General features: G+C 37.7%; 1 protein-coding gene across 3 annotated transcripts in view; it reads right to left on the reverse strand.

Annotated features, from left to right (window-relative positions):
- Nucleotides 1-7,814: 7,814 nt before the first annotated feature.
- Nucleotides 7,815-18,971, reverse strand: part of slc35f4 (solute carrier family 35 member F4) — a 32,468-nt gene continuing 21,311 nt past the window's right edge. For 2 of the 3 annotated variants that reach the window (XM_088354380.1, XM_088354382.1), the window contains exons 2-7: nucleotides 11,588-11,888; nucleotides 11,289-11,508; nucleotides 10,270-10,395; nucleotides 9,990-10,182; nucleotides 9,082-9,171; nucleotides 7,815-8,537 (exon numbers count right to left, since the gene is read on the reverse strand). In XM_088354380.1, the coding sequence (XP_088210506.1) occupies nucleotides 8,296-8,537; nucleotides 9,082-9,171; nucleotides 9,990-10,182; nucleotides 10,270-10,395; nucleotides 11,289-11,508; nucleotides 11,588-11,888 (1,172 nt within the window). In that variant the 3' untranslated portion in view covers nucleotides 7,815-8,295. The remainder of the gene's footprint in view (nucleotides 8,538-9,081; nucleotides 9,172-9,989; nucleotides 10,183-10,269; nucleotides 10,396-11,288; nucleotides 11,509-11,587; nucleotides 11,889-18,971) is intronic. The other variant, XM_088354381.1, reaches the window with a different exon arrangement.

The following is an 18,971-nucleotide window of genomic DNA, read 5'->3' on the forward strand; positions in this document are numbered from 1 at the left end:
CTTTACTTGCCCACCTCAGGAAATGGTGCCCATACCACCCTAGTGGTTAAGGGATCAAAAAATTGCCTTTCCTTAAACAAGATTGCAATTTTGTTGGTTCAAGTGTTTGTTTGATGTTCTCTCTTGCACTTGTCTGCTTTCAAGAAAATAATCAAAAATAGTTTAAACATCCGTATACAAGTCATTCAAATTTCAGAAAAGGTTTAATTAGTTCTGTGCTAAAAAATAATAAAGTTGAGTTTAATGATTGTCCCTAATATTTGGAATAGGCAAAAAGGAGTCAGTGCTTATTTTCAAATTATACCTCAAAGTAACCTCCAGAGGCCGACATAATCCCAAGTATTAAACTCACAAACGCTTTCCCCATGAGGCCAGTACAGGTTAACAATCAAAAATATTCATTCATACATTTTCTGAGTCATTCATTCATTTATTCATTCATTCATTCATTCATTCATTCATTCATTCATTCATTCATTCATTCATTCATTCATTCATTCATTCATTCATTCATTCATTCATTCATAATTTATTTATGACCCTAGTGGTTAAGGCATCCACCCATTACTAAAATACACATGTAACTTGCAGAGTAAGCAGATGACTTTTTGCTTTTAAGCATCATTTTTCTTCTCATTTTAGGCTCTTTTAACATTTCCTAGAGGAAAAAAAAACTTAAAACCCTCTCACTTTAAGAGGTGATTTTAAGCTCATGTTGGTATTATACAAAATGATGCATTTCAAATATCCTCATGCTGAGATTTTTGAGTTTCTCCTTGCTCTCTTGTAGGTTTTGGATCAGGGGATGGTGTAATAATAGTCAGTAGTCTGTACCACCCTTTGAGACCTTTTGTAATGAAGACCTATATAAATAAACATGGCTTGACTTAAAATTGACACAATTATCTTATACGGCAGATAGAAGACAATTTTGCCTCATTTAGGATTATTTTTTTCAACCAAAATTGATGAATAATACCAATACTTATAATGAGCATTTTGTTCTCATTTTGAGTATTTTTCCTGTTGTAATTGAAACTAGTCAAGTCAAGTCATATTTATTTGTATAGCCCTTAATCACAAAGAGTCTCAAAGAGCTGCACAGACCACAGATTATTGCAAACCACAGTCTATTATTACACCATCCCCTGATCTAAAACCTACATGAGGGCAAGGAAAAACTCAAAAACCTCAACATGAGGAAAATGAAGAAAGCTGGAGAAGGGACCGCACATGAGGTAATCCCCTTCTAGGATGACCAGGTTGCAACGGACGTTGCAATAACAAATAATACACTATTGTCAAAATGAGACATAGTTCATTCATAAGCTATAGAATACAAGTGTGTTTTAGCCCTAGATTTAAACAGTTCCACTGAGTTTGCAGATCGTATCTCAGAAGAGTATGCCCAAATGGAGAACGCTCTCGAACCTGCGGATCTCTTCTTGGCTTTTGGGATCACTAGTCGACCAGCATTTTCAGAGCGAAGGCTCAGGACCGGAACATAGGGTGAAATTAAATCTGAAAGATATGAGGGAGGAACTCCATGCATGGTTTTGTATTCGACCAAAAGAACCATAAAATCACATCTTAAGCTAACAGGGAGCCAATGCAGGTTAGCTAAAATCGGGGTAATGTGATCAAACTTTCTTGTCTTAGTTAAAAGCCTCGCTGCAGGATTTTGTAACAGCTGAAGGCTCTTGATTTTGGACTTCGGGAGACCAAAGAGTAGTGCGTTACAGTAATTGAGACGGGAGGTAACAAACGCATGAATTATAATCTACGCAGCCAACTGAGACAGCATAGGGCGAATTTTAGCTATGTTGCGAAGATGGAAAAAAAGCTGTCCTAGTAATATTCTTAACTTGTGTTTGAAAAGACAGATTGGGGTCAAATATGACACTTAAATTTTTTATTGAGTCACTCCGAGTGATATTACATTTGTCAATGTTCAGAACAGCTTTTGTGATCAAGTCACGGCATTTAGACGGACCAATAACCTACATTTCGGTCTTTTCAGAGTTAAGTTGCAAGAAGTTAAGTGACAAATTCCACAGTTTAGTGGGGCAGATTCCTCTATCGGAAGATATACTGTAGTTGAGTGTCATCTGCATAGCAATGGAAACTGATATTATACTTGTGAATAATATCACCAAATGGAAGCATGTAAATGCTGAAAAGAAGGGGGACAAGTTAAAAATATAGTAAATTTAAAAAATGTTTTTTGTTATTCCTTATTATCTTTTTTTATTTTTATATGTTGGCTAGTGGGCAGCACGGCAGCGCAGTGGTTAGCGCGTGTGCGGCACAGTTCATGTCATGGAACCTCCTGCGTGGGTTCAAATCCAGCTCCAGACTTCCTGTGCGGAGTTTGTATGTTCTCCCCGTGCTTGCGTGGGTTTCCTCCGGGCACTCCGGTTTCCTCCCACATTCCAAAAACATGCATTTCAGGTGAATTGGCCGGTCCAAATTGTCCCTGGGTGTGAATTAGCGAGTGAGTTGTCTGCCCCCGTGTGCCCTGCGATTGGCTGGCAACCAGTGCCCACTGCCCGATGATTGCTGGGATGGGCTCCAGCACCCCCGCGACCCTACTGAGGATAAGCGGTGCAGCTGATGAGATGAGATGAGATGAGATGAGATGTTGGCTAGTTTTTGTTTAGAGACACTGAGTAATATCTGACAACTATATGTCACTGTATTGTGCAGGGCATCTGAAAACGAGTGCTACAAAGCACAAGGGGGATTAGAAACTGCGGAGACTAAGAGTGACCCAAATTCACCATTTTCCTTCTCATGTTTTGCCCTGCCTTTCGCAAGGTTTTTGGAACTTTGGTGTACCCGTAACAGCAAGATGGCGGACAATTATTGCAACCCCTTTTTATGTGGTAGATCACTTGTTTTGCTTATTATTCAAAACACTATTAACAAATGAAGGCTTTTTTAACCACTATGAGGCGCTAAATAATACACAATGTCCCTTTGAGCAAGAAGGAAGAGGATAAATGTTCTATTTTCTTGGATTTCAAGTTCCCTTGAGCGTCATAGCAACAAATGCAAAGAAATAAAACATGAATATATGTTGACAGACTAATCTATGCTTTTGTTCCACTCTTATTCTGATGATTCTGGAGGAACTCTTCCGGGAGGTCCTTAAGTATTTTACAGTATATCCTTGAGAGGATTTCATGTTTTTCTTTTTTTTTTTGACTAACTTTTTGAGTCGTAATTGCAGTCCCTTTAGAAAGGTCTTATTTCCCATGAACCCCAAAACATAATATTGCATTCTGACTCCTGAGTTATTCTGGTTTATTCGTTTTAAAGTGAGTAGATGTAAAACAAGTAAACATATCATTAAAGGTCTCAGTTCAGTCATTTTGTCATAGAAGCAATGTAGTGTAGAATTGTGTATGTGTGTAAAAGAGACATGCCAGTCATTTACGCTTTTTGCTCTGCAGTTTAGCACTCCCCGGGGCCCCTAGCCCCCCCGCTTTCTCCTTATTTTTCCTTCCATTTTTCAGTGGCATGCACAAATGATGACAGATGGTGTGCATTTTAAGAAGGTGATAAATTGCAATGCAGTGCACCCTACTCATTTTCCTTCACGCTGTATTTTGGCATTAAATATTGAGTGCTCCATTTTTTTATATTATTGTAACTATCAATGCAATATTTGTGTTGTTAATTAACTTGATCAAATTAAGCACTGTTGAATTACAATTTTGCTCATTTTTTTTCTTTTTTTTTTTTTGCTGTTTCTGAATTTTACCATATTTTCTCTTTCAAATTACCTTTTTTTGCATTGTTGAGCTGCAAACATTGAGAAAAAAATAGGGAAAATACAGTTAAGGGGAGAAAAATTATTGACAAAATAGAAATCAAAACTTTTTAAAATAATTTTTTCATATGTCAACATATGTTTGTTTATATACAGTGGGTTGCGAAAATACTTTTGCCACATTTCAGACTTCAAACATCAGGATATATAACTGTCATTTCTTGTGAAGAATCAACAATGAGTGGGACACAATCATGAAGTGGAACACACTTTATTGGATATTTTAAACTTTTTTTAACAAATAAAAACGAAAAAGTGGGTGTGCAAAATTATTCAGCCCCATTGAGTTAATACTTTGTAGCGCCACGTTTTGCTGCGATTACAGCTGCAAGCCGCTTGGGGTGTGTCTCTATCGGTTTTGCACATCGAGAAACTGAACGAGCTCATTGAGGTTGGATGTAAAGTGTTTGTGAACACTCGTTTCCAGTTTTTTCCACAGATTCTCAATTGGATTGAGGTCTGGACATTGACTTGGCCATTCTAACACCTTGATGTTTTTTTGGTGATCCATTCCATTGTAGCTTTTGCTTTATGTTTTGGATCATTGTTTTGTTGGAAGACAAATCTCCGTCCCAGTCTCAGGTCTTTTGAGGACTCCATCAGGTTTTCTTCCAGAATGGTCCTATATTTGGCTCTATCCATCTTCCCATCTATTTTAACCATCTTCCCTGTCCCTGCTGAAGAAAAGCAGGCCCACACCATGATGCTGCCACCACCATGTTTGAATGTGGGGATGGTGTGTTGAGGGTGATGAGCTGTGCTGCTTTTACGCCAAACATAACGTCTTGCATTGTTGCCAAAAAGTTCGATTTTGGTCTCATCTGACCAGAGCACCTTCTTCCACATGTTTGGTGTGTCTCCCAAGTGGCTTGTGGCAAACTTTAAACGACACATTTTATGGATATCTTTAAGAAATAGCCTGCTTCTTGCCATTCTTCCATAAAGGCCAGATTTGTGCAGAATACGACTGATTGCTGTCCTACGGACAGATTTTCTCACCTCAACTGTTGACCTCTGCAGTTCATCCAGAGTGATCATGGGCCTCTTGGCTGCAACTCTGATCAGTTTTCTCCTTGTATGAGCTGAAAGTTTAGGGGGACAGTCCGATCTTGGTAAATTTGCAGTGGTCTGATACTCCTTCCATTTCAATATTATTGCTTGTACAGTGCTACTTGAGGTGTTTAAAGCCTGGGAAATCTTTTTGTATCCAAATCCAGCTTTAAACTTCTCCACAACAGTATCTCGGCCCTGCCTGGTTTGTTCCTCGTTCTTCATGATGCTCTCTGCGCTTTAAACAGACCTCTGAGACTATCACAGTGCAGGTGCATTTATACAGAGACTTGATCCCACACAGGTGGATTCCATTTATCATCGTTAGTCATTTATATCAACAATGAATTATTCAGAGATCCTCACTGAACGATTGCTGCACTGAAAGTAATTTAGATTTTTTATTTGTTAAAAAGTTTAAAATTACCAGAAGAATTACTGTCTGGTCAACATAAATATATAATAAAGGTAATGCTTCTGGTAGCAAAGAAAATGACTTGACATGAGATATTGTCCCACTTATTGTTGATGCTTCACAAGAAATTACAGTTTTATATCTTGATGTTTGAAGTCTGAAGTGTGGCATAAGGTCACAAAGTTCAAGGGGGCCAAATAGTTTCGCAAGCCACTGTATCTATCTTTACTGCCTTTTTATTTAAATAGAAAATTAGAATCTTCTTTGTCATCACATTTTTCAAGAAACATCCTGCTCACTTAGGTACGAAACCTCAGCCAGAAAAAAAAATATTTCAATTAGAAGTAGACTGTTTAAAAATATATGTCATTAGTTTTTAACAATCTTTATTTGATACAGTATTTTAAAATCTTTCTCATTGTCTTGGTGAGGGTGCGTGTGTATTTTTGTGTTAGTTTTGCCCTGTTTTTATTACTGCTCCTTTTTATATAACCATATGCTGTATTGCTCATTTTAATAATTATTGGTCCTATTTCACGGTATTTTATTTTCTAATTAAACATTGTGACATGAAGAAATTTAATAATTTCGATTTTATTACTTTTGTAATTGACCGAATAATCGAAACTATAGTAAAAAAAAAAGGTATAATAAAGATATCGGCATTAGAAAAATAATTTAAAAATAATAACTAATATGAATTGAATATAATATAAATTATATGATACAGCAGTTTTTAGATACATTTGGTCATATTAAATATTTTTGTTATTCACGCAAAAGAAAATAGAAATAGAAGTAGAAGTAGAAAAAAAAGTACAATCAGTTATTGTAGTTAGAAGATTAAATTCAAAATAGCATAAATTATTAATAATTATACAGTAATTAATCTTCCGAAAAAGAACCCATGAAGGGTGATATTAGTAAAGCAGAAAACCTTATATTTTTGCAATTATTATACAATTAATAGTCTATAATAGTCTATCATACATTAAAACCAAAGAACAAACTTTTTTTTACAAGCTCAAGAATGTATTTGTTAGACAAATAAAAGTACCGTTTCAAACGTTCTTTTATTTTAAATTTTAACGAATAACCCCCCTCAATGTCAAATAATAATAAAAATTCTTATTATGCGGAACACATTGTGATATGTTTGTTACTATTGAACTAATGCAAAAGAGACTTCATGGGATACCGGTTCCTTATTTAGACTCTTGTTCGTTGTTTTTGCTATCGCATCATTGTAGCTATCAGCCAATCATGTTGCTGTTCTTTGATAACCACACCCTTTAGGGCTAATCAATTTTTTCTAACCTTAAAGAATTAATACAAAGAGGGGGCTCGGAGGAGAGCTTTAGCAGGGGATGGAATTTAATTATCACAGAGTACTTCTCCCGGTCCTCTTTGCAAGTTAAAATTCAGTCAATCCAGTCTTCTCTCTTTATTTTAAGTGTCTTCTAAAGTTTAAACTTAAAACAATGCACAATGTTAATCCCTAAGTTGCACAACTGTGAAAAGTGAACCGATTGGCGAGGGAGTTTTGGACTCCTCCTTTTTTTGTCTTGCTGGAGCAAAAACAATAACTTTTCCCACAACCTCCCTTGATGGATCAGCATCAAAATTCGACGTTTATGAAATTCTCTATAGGCAGCTTTTTTAGCACTTATTGTTCAATCAGAATGGCCTAACAATTGCTCAATATTCAAAAAACAACGAATCACAGTTCCTTCGCAGATGTCACATGACCAAAACCAGATACAATCGAGCTGTGATTAGACTTTTGATCACTGCCAGTAAATATGATGTGAGCAATGTTGTTTTTAATTATCATGAAAAACAAAGAAAAGATCCGTATATAGAAGAAAAGGCTAAGTGGCAATCTATTTTCTTTAAAAGGTCATTTCTGTTAGTAAGATTTTAAATAAATATGTGTATTAGTCCTTCTCTAAATAAATGAAGAAATAAATATAAATACATATAAGTCTAGCCAATCTGTCCCTGCCAGTGTTTATATTCACAGAATACATTCTGCAGGTCAGTCGGTGTGTGAAGTGTGTGGCAGGTTTATTCAGAAAGTAAATAATACTTTCTACCATTTCCATTTGCTAATTCTAACCATATTTATTTATGGATAACTGGCACTTGTGTATAACGCACACCCCAAATTTTCTTTATTAAAATTGGTATAAAATGTTATTTCACTTGTTCTTAGCTCGGACTTTGTGGTTAGATACAACTGGAATCGCAGCAGTGATGGTAACGAATCCTAACCACTGGATGACATATGAAAAGGCATTATAAAGGCATTATATATCATCTTATTGTCACACTATTTTTATTCATGGTACCAGAGACAAATGTTAATTATGTCAATGACAATAAATTCTATTCTAGGCATTCTAAGTGATAAACATTGAATATTTGCCTCCATGATTAATATCATTCATTGATAACGTGAATTTATTTCATTTCATTTCATTTCATTTCATTTCATTTCATTTCATTAACTATGAACAGAATACCAAAATAAAATATACAAAATATTCATTGAATGTCCTTTAAAGTCCGATTCATCTTCTTATACACCGTTTATTTATGTTTCTGTTTTCTTCAATCTTTTCAAGTAGACTTAAAATGTGTGATAAAACCTAATGGCTTTTCCTGTATTACCTGAACCTCTGGTGGTCCAGGGCTTAGAATTCCGCACTCTCACTGCTGCAATCCAGATTCAATTCCTTTTGCATCCAATGTTTTGCGTTAATATCATCGCTATTTTTGTCACAAATGTGGTAAACCTTGAGAATGATGCGCACCCATACTTTGAGTTCTTTTTTATTTTAGAAAAAAAGTGCGTTATACACAAATAAATACTGTAAATATCCCCTAAGCAGTGAGCCAGGTGACTCTGATCCATTTTGAAAATCAGTCACTTCTAATCATTTCAATCAATTTTCTTGGTTCCCCTTCCTCTGTGGGCAGCGTCTTCTTTTGATCACACTAAAGGAAGAGAGACGGCACCGTTGGCTCGACTGCGGCTTCTCGTGTGCAGGCTGGACTCAGTGAGTTCCTCGCTGTGGTCCTCCGACTTTTTATCAGCAATGTTTGCCAGGAAACGCAACGTGACAGAGTCCCATTCTTCCGGCAGCAGCAGTAGCAAGAAACCCAGGCAGATAATGCACGTGGCTGCAAGGCGTACCATGCTGAAGATCACTTCGTGTTTGAGGACATCTACAGCTACAATAAGGAACCAAAGAGAGGAGGGAGTGGAGCGGGCGGGCCACAAAAACAAATAGAGATTAATTACAAAAGTGTTTGAGAAGTAGTCGGATGAGTGATGAAATTGCGGATTAGCATCGATGTGATTGACTTGATACTCTGTGTCTTTGTACTCTGCTGCCCTGGTACGTAAGTAAAACCCTCAGTCAGTGTTGTGCACAAAAAGACAGGTGGTACTGGAGCTGCTGCCTGTCTTTCTACACTGTTCTTTGGTTTCAATTTAAAATATAGTATTTAATTTTATTATAATTGTAAAAGGTAAAGGTTTTTACCTCACGAATGTCTCCCATCACGGGTTCTTTTTGAAACGTAACCCCGCAATAAACAACAGATTGCTGCTTTTGCACTTGTTTGCTCATATCTATAATGCGGTATAACCTATTTCTGTTCTTCATTAAATTGTCCCTTATTTAATAATTGATGTAATTTAAATAAATAAAACAAAATAAATATTGGTTATGGATTAAATTGAGAAAATATTTAGATCGCAAAGAAAGATCACCTGCATTTCCTGGTACACTGAGTAGAGTTCCTATGGAGATGAGAATTGGGTATGTCAGGACCACACCGACATGAACCAAAATGTTGAACACTAAGAAGACAGAATAAACAGAAATAAAGGATGTTGTAGTTGCAGCCCTATAATATTGGAAGTACTGTATTTTTCGGACTCTAAGGTACACCTAGAAAACACAAATTGGCCAGAAATGTAAAAGTGCGCATTAAAACCAAGTGCACAAGATTGGAAATGTATATAGTATTCATAGGTGGGCATTACTATACGAGGCATTACAATATACCGCTGTCTATGAGCAAAGAATTGATTAAACGATAATAATCGCTGGTCGAAATTGCAACCCATTCTATGTCGAGAGTAAGGCCACTGACACTTTAACACTAATAAACTAGTAGTACTGATGACATATGAAAAGGCATTAGAACTTATCTCATTATCACATAATTTTTATAGTGCCAGGAACATTGATTTGTACAGTGCATTTTGTTCTGCATTCTGGTTCAACAGTCTCTCCACTTCTTCACCTGTGCATCAATAATGTTACAGTTTAATATGTATACGTATGTAAAATATATTGTATAGTATTTTGTAGAAATACTTTTTCTGTTTCTGTCACTCACAATGTTGCTTTTAGTGGTAAAGTGTCTGCACCCTCACCGCTGTAACCCGTTGCAAACAATGTTCTACAATTTTATTGTTTATAAAGAGCCCCACCATTTATAAAATTATCTAATCAGTTATGCGTAAATATATGCAGTAGCTCTTACTGAAGTCTCAATTTCATGCTTGTTGTAAATGAACAAAATATCCAAAAGACAATTTTTTGGGGGTGTGCCTTATAATCCGGTAGGCCTTACTGTGCTAGAAATACAGTACAGTATTTGCGTTCTTACCTAGCCACAATCCCGCCAAGCCACACATGTAACCCCAGGGCAGTGACGAGAGAGACCCCCATTGCTCCACCTTGGTGAAATAAAGGATGAGTGGCACACAGGAGATGAAGATGAGGTTGAAGAAGCCCATGGTGGAAAGGAAATGAGCCACTTCGCCGAGACTGGCACTTCCCAGGAACATCTTGAAAAGTACCTGGGTATTGGGAATGGTTGTCATGGTGAACATCAGATTTTTGGACTTACAGGAACATTGATATGTTTGTGTTTTAGGTGGCCTCACTTTGTAAAGAGCTGAGGTCGATGCTGAGCCCACAGCTAGCGCTACACCCACAAAGGAATCGCCGTGGAAACCATCAGCGTACGCCATCATGACGATTCCTGTGATGGCCATGATGGCAGCGACAATCTGAACAAAGGAGCATACTATTCAATGTGGAACACATTCAAGTAAAAAATATTGTGAAACAAGAAATGAAATATTTTAAAGATTTTTTTTTTCTGTTGGCAAATAATTTTCCTCACTTTAAGTATTTGTTTTTCCTTTTTTTCAGTATATTGTCTTCAACTCTAGCAGCTCCACACCACAAAGAGTCCAGTTAAAATACATGGAAATTCATAGTAAAATGAGGAAAACATTAATGAATAAATAAGTAAAATAAAATTTCTGCTGGGAAATTTTTGCTAAGGGTACTTTTGCTACTTATTCTCTTTTTGTTAATGCAGCTCAAAATATCTAATATTTTAGCTTTAAGGAAATAGAGCAAAATAGTAAAACAAAAACAATTTGCATGTAAGCGTATTGTTTTTATTCTTTATTCTCTTTAATATTATCAAAGAGTATATTTTCTTCAAGTCGTGTAATTTTACATTCCAAAAACTGAATCTAGCACATTGAGGAAAAAGATAGCAAAAGACAAAAAACAACAATAATATTTAGTGTAAAATGTTTTAGGTTTTTTGGCTGATAACTGCTCGTCTTTCATATGATTTTACTTATTTCCCAACGGTTTCCAAAACATCTTCTTGAAACATTTCCTCAGTGTTTTCGCTCAAAACGTCTTGAAAATATATCTTCATAATGAAAAATATATTGTAAAATTTTTTTAAAAATCCTCTTTGAGTAGTATTCTGTCATCATTTTGCATATTTTATATATTTTCATTATTTTTTTTATTGTTCTATATTTTTCCTCATCAATCAGAAAATATACAATATTTTTGTACGTCTGTCTGTTTATCTATCGCTCAATGTTTTTCTGTTTGGCGTAAAATCCTTAAAATACGTTCCTAATACACATACCCTGACACCCATGAAACGGTCCTTGAGGACAATCCAGGACAGGAGAAAGACAAAGGCCTTGTGGCAGCAGTAGAGTGCAGAGACATCAGTGGCAGTCAGCTTTTTCAAGGCCAAAAGGTACAAGTAATTGGTCAGTGTCCACAGAATGGAGAAGGGTGCTGTTCTCTTCACAAAAAGCTTCAGAGTCATCCCTTCTTCGCCAAAAAGCTTACTGCACTCCCTAGCAAAATAGACAGGCATACAGTATATTCTAAAGCTCTGTGCAAATCAATCCAATGGTTTGATGTGAGACACATTACCTGAATTTCTGAATGGGCGTCTGCTTCTCCCTTGTGATCACCACAAGCCCAGAGTAATAAATAGGAAAGAAGAGGATATTCCAGTTGCTGCTGAACCAGGATATGAAGAAAGGACAGGAGAATGACTGGAAGGTCAGCTTGACCACCTGAGTGGTACCCACCCAGGAGGAGGAAATGCACAGCACCATCAGCAAGCCACCGAGAACCTTCAGCACTTTGCTGGTGCATGTCTGGTACGATTGGCTCTCTCTACTTGACTCACTACCGGGCGTCTCTGCGTGAGCCTCCAAACTATCTTCTCCTGGTGGAAAGAAAGTGCAGTTTTTATTTAGAATGACATTCCAAGTGAAAAGTCCAGGTTTTTACTGACTCTGGCAGAGTTGATCCTTATGATTTATGCAGTTTTTATAGACTTTGAGACGAATTAACTGGAAAAAGCGTCATTTTAATTCACTTAACAGAATTAAAACTAGAGGAGTCAAAGAGTATGTAATGGGGATTTAATATACCCCCTTTGGTTCTGACCCCAAATACTTGTTTTTTTCACAGAAAGTCTAAAACAAACATTAGGATGTCATGTTAGGATCCGGCATGCCACCTTCTCCCAGAGAGGGCCAACCAGGTGTGGAGCAAGACACACCTAAGCCCAATCTTCACATACCTATCCCGAATTGTCATAGGCCTTTATGTTGACTGCATGGACAGCACACTGCGTCGGGTCATAGCATTTCCAATGTGACGCCATTTTTTTTTCTGTTTTGTTTGTTGTTTCTTCTTCCGACAGTTTGTTAGTAGTCCTGATCCTTTCTTTGTTTGTTACTTTGTTGTTTGCATCTCCATTTCCATTTTGGTCTTTTTTTTCTGGTTTGGACCACGTCTGGTTTTGTTTTGTTTGGACATTTCACAGTTCTGTGCCTCCTTGTTTGTTTGTTTGTCAATTCGTTCCTGGTTTTGCTATTAATACTATCCTTATTTTGAGCACCCATGCCTCAGTTTCTGCTTCTCCGCATTAGGTTTTACACCATCAAAACATAACAGGCCACCTCTCAAACTGCAAGAACACAACATTAAAACAGAATTCACATTTCTCTCTGGCAATATCAGAATCCGTTCAATCAAGGCAGCAAAAAGTGTTTAATTCCCTGTGTCATAAACTAGGAATTCTGAAATCTTTTGACAAATTGGGATGCAGCTTGCATCTTTATTTGATGTAAAAAAAATCTCGTACTCTGTAGTCTTCGTGTTACAGCTGATGCTTGTGTCTGCGGCTAGTTTCTGCGACTAATGTATGCAATGATAACGATAATTATTATTATTTATTCTGATTATTATTACAATTATAATTATAATTATAATAATTATTATTATGATAATACATCTTATTTCAAAGCACCTTTCAGGACAACCAAGGTTGTCTGTAAACAGAATGTAAAACAGTGATAGCAACAAAAACCAGAATACAACAAACAGGCAATAAAGACAAAAAATAAAACCAAGTTCAGTTAAAAGCAGGGGTAAGGGAGCAGGTGAGGTAGTTTATGATGGCTAAGCAAGCCTGAAGCGGTGGGTTTTGAGTCTGTATTCGACGATGGACAGGGTGACAGGATTCCGTAGACAGGTGGTAGTAAGTTCCAGAAGCGGGGAGTAGAGTGACTGAACGTGTGTTATTGGGTGTAGAGTTGGGTGCAATCAGCAAATCAGTGGAAAAAATGTTAAATTTACGTAAGATATGTCCTAAGAGGTGGAGGTGAGTTATGAAAAAGAGGTGACTGGTGAATGGATGTATATGTATGTATATGTGTAATAAAATCATGTTTTGGGTTCAATTTTCAGAGCTCTGTTTTTACTTTTAAACTTTGGCATTCATATGTAAATGCATTATATGGTGTATGGTTTGATGTGAAACACAAAACACTATTTGAATAAGATTTACTCAAAGCCGTTGTTTAATCGGCAGCAGCTATTATTTGACCACTAGGCATTGCAGTATGGTGCAGTGCAACATAATAGCAGTGCTAATAAAAGCAAAAGGAAGAAAACAAGCTATAGAAGCTTAAAGTGACCAAAACGCACTATTTAACGTCTTATTTTTTGCGCCGCCTTTTCCAGATTTTAGGGCAAGATGAAGGACAAATATATTAGCTCCCTTTAGATGAGGATCATGTTACGTGAATTTTTTCTCGAACTAGGAGTGTTTTAAAAAATGCACATATATATTTGATAGATCATGTATTTTCGTTTTATATTAAAATCAGTATTGTTGTCTGCTAAATAATCACAATATCTCTTTGAAGTGCTCATATAGTGTCTGATTACGTGAAACACAGAACAAAGTACAAATTGATTGAAATTTACTTGAGGCCTTTATCAAGTATGAATTAATTAAACAAAGCGGGAAAATGGGACTCCAAAATTTGGATGACATCTTATACGCAGTAGCCAACGTTAACTGGACCGACTACCAGAAAAGTTCCGGTCCCCCTTTTTCAAATTTCAGCACTCAGCGATCATTTTACGCCAGAGCAGGAAATCAAAGAGGATGCATGTGGCTTGCTTCCCGAGCTCGCGCTGCTAGCTCAGCACAAGAAGTGTGCCATCAGCGTAGCGCAGCATCTCATTTCTCATTATTGCATCGATTAACTTTTGATTCAATTTATTTAACTCCTTTTAAATCGATAAGAAGTTTGCCTGAGGGAGCATGATACAGGAACACACAAGCTCAATGAAAACTAAATTATAATAAATAACGCTTTCTTTTTTTGTGTTTACTGAGTCTATTCAAATGTGCTGTTATAATTGTTTTACCATCACTGTTACTGATTCACATTTAAGCCGCTTAGACGTTGTTTTATTAACATAATCCTGGTTTAGCGGTGAGTTTTATTTTGAAAACAGCCAATTGCTCCTGAAAACTGCCGCACTCAATGGCCTCTGATATAAACTAATTAACGTATTGACAGACAGAATGTACAATAAATACAAATCAATGCGCTAATCAGGTCTTACTTGCCTATTAAAAGGTCTTTGTTTATATTTGCGTTGGTATTTCGTATTACTGCCTTCAAGGGTAAAGCATTAGCTCAAAAGATAGGACTATCGCAAAACTATAAAGTATAAACCAGTCCAGGGTGTCTCCTGCCCACTCCCCAAAGTCAGCTGTGATGGGCAATCGGCTGCAAAGTGAATGAATAAATGTTTCAGGACCAGAGCGGAAACAGGACCCACTTGCGTTTCTCACAAGTTTTATTGGAGGAAAGAGACAGGGCTGTGCCCACGATTCGGTGTTCGCTGCACGCGGGAAGCAAGTCGCTCTGGTACGCGGAAGTGGAGCTTTTGTGGCGAGCGATGTCAGTGTCAGGGACAGAAAAAGCGGGTCCGTAGCCAGGACAGGAAAGCAAAAACGTGGTCAGGTTGGGAAGCGAGTCGTAAGCCAGAATAAGAGAGAAGAACTAGTCAGGGACAAAAAGAGGTTGAAAGCCCGGACGGGAGAGCAGACGTGGTCAGGATCGAAAACGTGTCGAAGTCGGGGACAGACGGGAGCAAAAAACGGGACAGGTGGGAGTCAGGGTCGAAAAAGGCTTGCCTAGAGTTCATGAGGTTCGCAGACGGACTGACAAAAGGGGACAGACACGACTGGGTTGAAATACTGACAGGGAGCCAATCAGAACCCGTGACAGCTGGCGCCAAATGAGCGGGCACAGCTGAGTCACATCATTAATCATGACAAAATGAACATGGATCCGTATTTCTTATTTTATTTTAAAACAGAACATAATGGAGTACCTGGAAGCTTTATCTCAAAAGTTAAAGCTTTAAAGCTGCTTTATTACTTGAGATAAAGCAGCATGAATGATTAAACTCAGAGTAACGAAGTTGTAGTAACACAATAATTCTATAAATTAAATGATTTCATTAATATTTCAAACAGATTACCACTGTCAAGAAAGATAATATTTGAAAGCTGCTTTGGCAAATTTTTCAGCTTCTAAGCTTTAACTTAAATGTAAGTCTAAACTTTGACTCAACAAGTACATTTTAAACCTACTTTAGCACTTAAGTCAAAGCAACTTTACTTATTTGTTATTTAACACTGTGTTACAACTTTTACTTAGCAGTAAAAATATAAAGCTATTTTGCCACTTGAGTTAAAGCAGCTTTAAACATTTGAAGACGTTAAACTGAAAATGTGTCTTTTGAAAGGACTAATACATTTCATGTTCTATATTTACTAGTTATCAATAGTTGTAAAATATAAATGTAATCAATATGAACACAGTTAAAAATGAAATAGTCCATTATGAAAAATAACCAAAATTAGGGAGAAAATAGATAATGGACATTGTTTGGATTAACTTGATTGAGCTTGCCAGGTAATTTTGTACAAAATCACTCAATCCATTAGTTTGCTTTGGTTAAACGACACATTTTTTAAATTGTGGTAAGTCTTGGTGGGATCTAAAACAAAAAAAAAATCAGATTTTTTAAGTTATTTTGAACAAAATTACATATTTTAACTGTTATTATATAGTAATATTTCAAATCAGCCATTAAAAATGTTTTATTATATAAAGAAAAAGACACATTTTAGGGGTGGTTATCTTTTAGAAGACGTGCCATATTTTGGACAATCGAAACCAAATAGTGGATATGTCTTGTTTTTTTCATGTTACTACAACAATAAATTCTATTCTATTCTATTCTAAAAAATATAGCTTTCTGAATACAAGATTTATGTAGTACTCCGGAAAAAAAAACTACAAAATAAAAGTAAATGTAACATGGATGCTGTCTGTCTCACAATTCAAAGGTCTTGGGTTCTATTCCGGCTACCCTTTGTGGAGTTTGCATGTTCTCCCCGTGCCTGCATGGGTTTTCTTGGACACTTCGTTACTTTCCTCACATCATAAAAAACATGCATGCGGGTCCAAATTGTCCCTCTGTCTCTCTCTGCCTAGCGATTGTCTGGTGACCAGTCCAGGATGTCCCCTCCTCACCACCTAAAGTCAGCTGTGATGGGATCCAGAACAAGCGACTGGAAAATGAATGAGTGAATGAACATGGATGCATTTTTCTATATGTATTTTAAAACAGAACATAATCCATGGAGTACCTTCACAGACTCCCATTTGGGATTCAATGTTCTTTAAGGAGCCATCTCTTGGCTTAAAGTCGTGATCGCAGCCTCAATCAGCTCATTCATGATGCCCGTGCAAGTACATGTATTTCTTAGACGCGCTCGAATAAACATTTTTCTTAATCTTTTGTGGGGTTTGGCTTGTTGTTTGGACTCTACTAGAAGCAGACATTTTCTTAATGTAATCATTTTCATGCGACACTGAGAAACAGAAAAAAAAAACTGCTGGGACAAGCATGATGTCATTCTCCAGAACTTCCCCAGCCCGTTTATTACCATATGTGTTCCGCCCCGAACAGGTCTGATAAAGGTCAGGTAAAAGCAGATAGGTGCAGGGGAAAACAAAGCATAAGGGCTCTTTGAATTCAATTTGATATCGTTACATACACCTCAAACAACGCACCCCACTTTTAAGTAAGCTCATTTACTGACTTTGTGGGGATTTGGTTTAATTCTGTTGTGTCTTCTGTCATCCTGCACAAGAAAAGTGCTTGATGCAGACACTTCAGTGTATAAAAGTCACTGATGACTTGCAACCAATATGCAACAATATTAAAATGTATTTCTTCCCACCTGCCTCAGGAGAGCAGGATTCATGCTCTTCAATTTCCAACCATTACAAAGCTTCGGAAAACACTATATTAGTATACGTTGTAAAAGGACAGTAGTTTTATTCTCTGGCCCTTTGCATGTTCATTGAATTTCACATGATGAGAATGTTGGTAGAATCAGAGGCTGGAGATGAACTACTTTTTGAGAAGTTTTTTATCGGCCAAATATGTTCTGTACGCCATTGTAATGTATACAAGTTTTCTGAAGTATTTCAAAAACTTTGGGTTGTTTTCTAGTGTTTGATCAATATTATGCTATCAGCTATTTCAACAGCTCACATCTGTTGCGCGTCGTCTTGTGTACGTTGAACTTGTTGACATGAGGCGCTCTTGTGATTAGCACAACTTGAAAATTTGGCTAAAAATTATATGCTTCTTTGTATTGTACAGTCCTGAACGTCAATGGTCAGCCATATTTACATTCAAACCAAAAGATGTTCTTAAAAGCTGATTCACCCTGACCAAGCAACGTCTTTCAGAACCCGAACAGACGGAGGACCCAGACGCATAAGGTTTTCACACAAGCTTTATTTTACGGGAATGGGGCAATCATGCGCTTGAACACAAACGCCAGGGATGCGGCGATCGCTAGGCGGAAGAAGTGAGACAGAGAAGTCAGAGGCAGACAAGATCGAGGCCGGACAGAACAGATGGGATCGGTACAGGACACACAAGTAGATACCGAACAGGATACTGGAGACTGGAGCAAGATACCGGACAGGACGAGACAGGCGGGATCAATATCGGATACTGGAGACCGGAGCATGATACCGGGCAGGGGGAGACAGACGAGATCGATATCGGATATTGGAGACTGGAGCAAGATACCAGACAGGAAGAGACAGATGGGGTCGATACCGGACACTGGAGCAAGATACCGGAGAGGACGAGACAGGCGGGATCGATAGCGGATACTGGATATACGAGCAGGATACCGGACAGAGTCAAAACACAAGTCTTGCAAGGGCAGAGGTTCGTTGACGGACTGACAAGGAGTGAATGAGAGCACTGAGTTTAAATAGGAGGGAAGTCAATCAGGCAACGAGCCGCAGCTGGCGCCAAACGGGTGGGGCCAAGTAAGGGCAATGGACAACCGTGATAACGCCAAAGTGCTGCATACAACATTTCCATTCATTACTGGGCTAGTTTTTAATGGAGCTCATCTGCCCCAGCCCCCCCGCCCCCCCGCCCCCCCTTGTGATGGGGCTAGTTTTTAATGGAGCTCATCTGCCCCAGCCCCCCCCCCCCCCCCCCCCCCCCCCCCTTGTGATGCACTCCTCTTTTCCAACCCGGCAGGTTTTATTGCGACATTGATGGATTTGGAGCTCACAATTGCGTCTGCAGCAGCGTGTAGCCCAGATAAGTCGTCTTAAGGAGAAGGGCCATGCTGACCGTGCTCACGGCAAAGGCGATTGGGGTGTCTAATTTCAATCTCTAAAACAAAGGTGAGCTCAGTAGATGAGAGGATTTAGAAAGCTTGCTTGTTTTTACAGAAGTTGGACAGTAAAGCTCCATTGAGTTAGATCAGCATTTGCCAACCTTTTCTGAGCCAAAGAACACTTTTTTTAATCGAAAAGAAAGCTTTAAGATATATCACCAGTAAAAAAACATTCTCAAGTCTTTTTTAAACATGCATTGT

Source organism: Urocampus carinirostris, chromosome 15 (genome assembly GCF_059441175.1).
Source record: "Urocampus carinirostris isolate Australia breed hairy pipefish chromosome 15, RoL_Ucar_1.0, whole genome shotgun sequence".
Taxonomy (NCBI): domain Eukaryota; kingdom Metazoa; phylum Chordata; class Actinopteri; order Syngnathiformes; family Syngnathidae; genus Urocampus; species Urocampus carinirostris.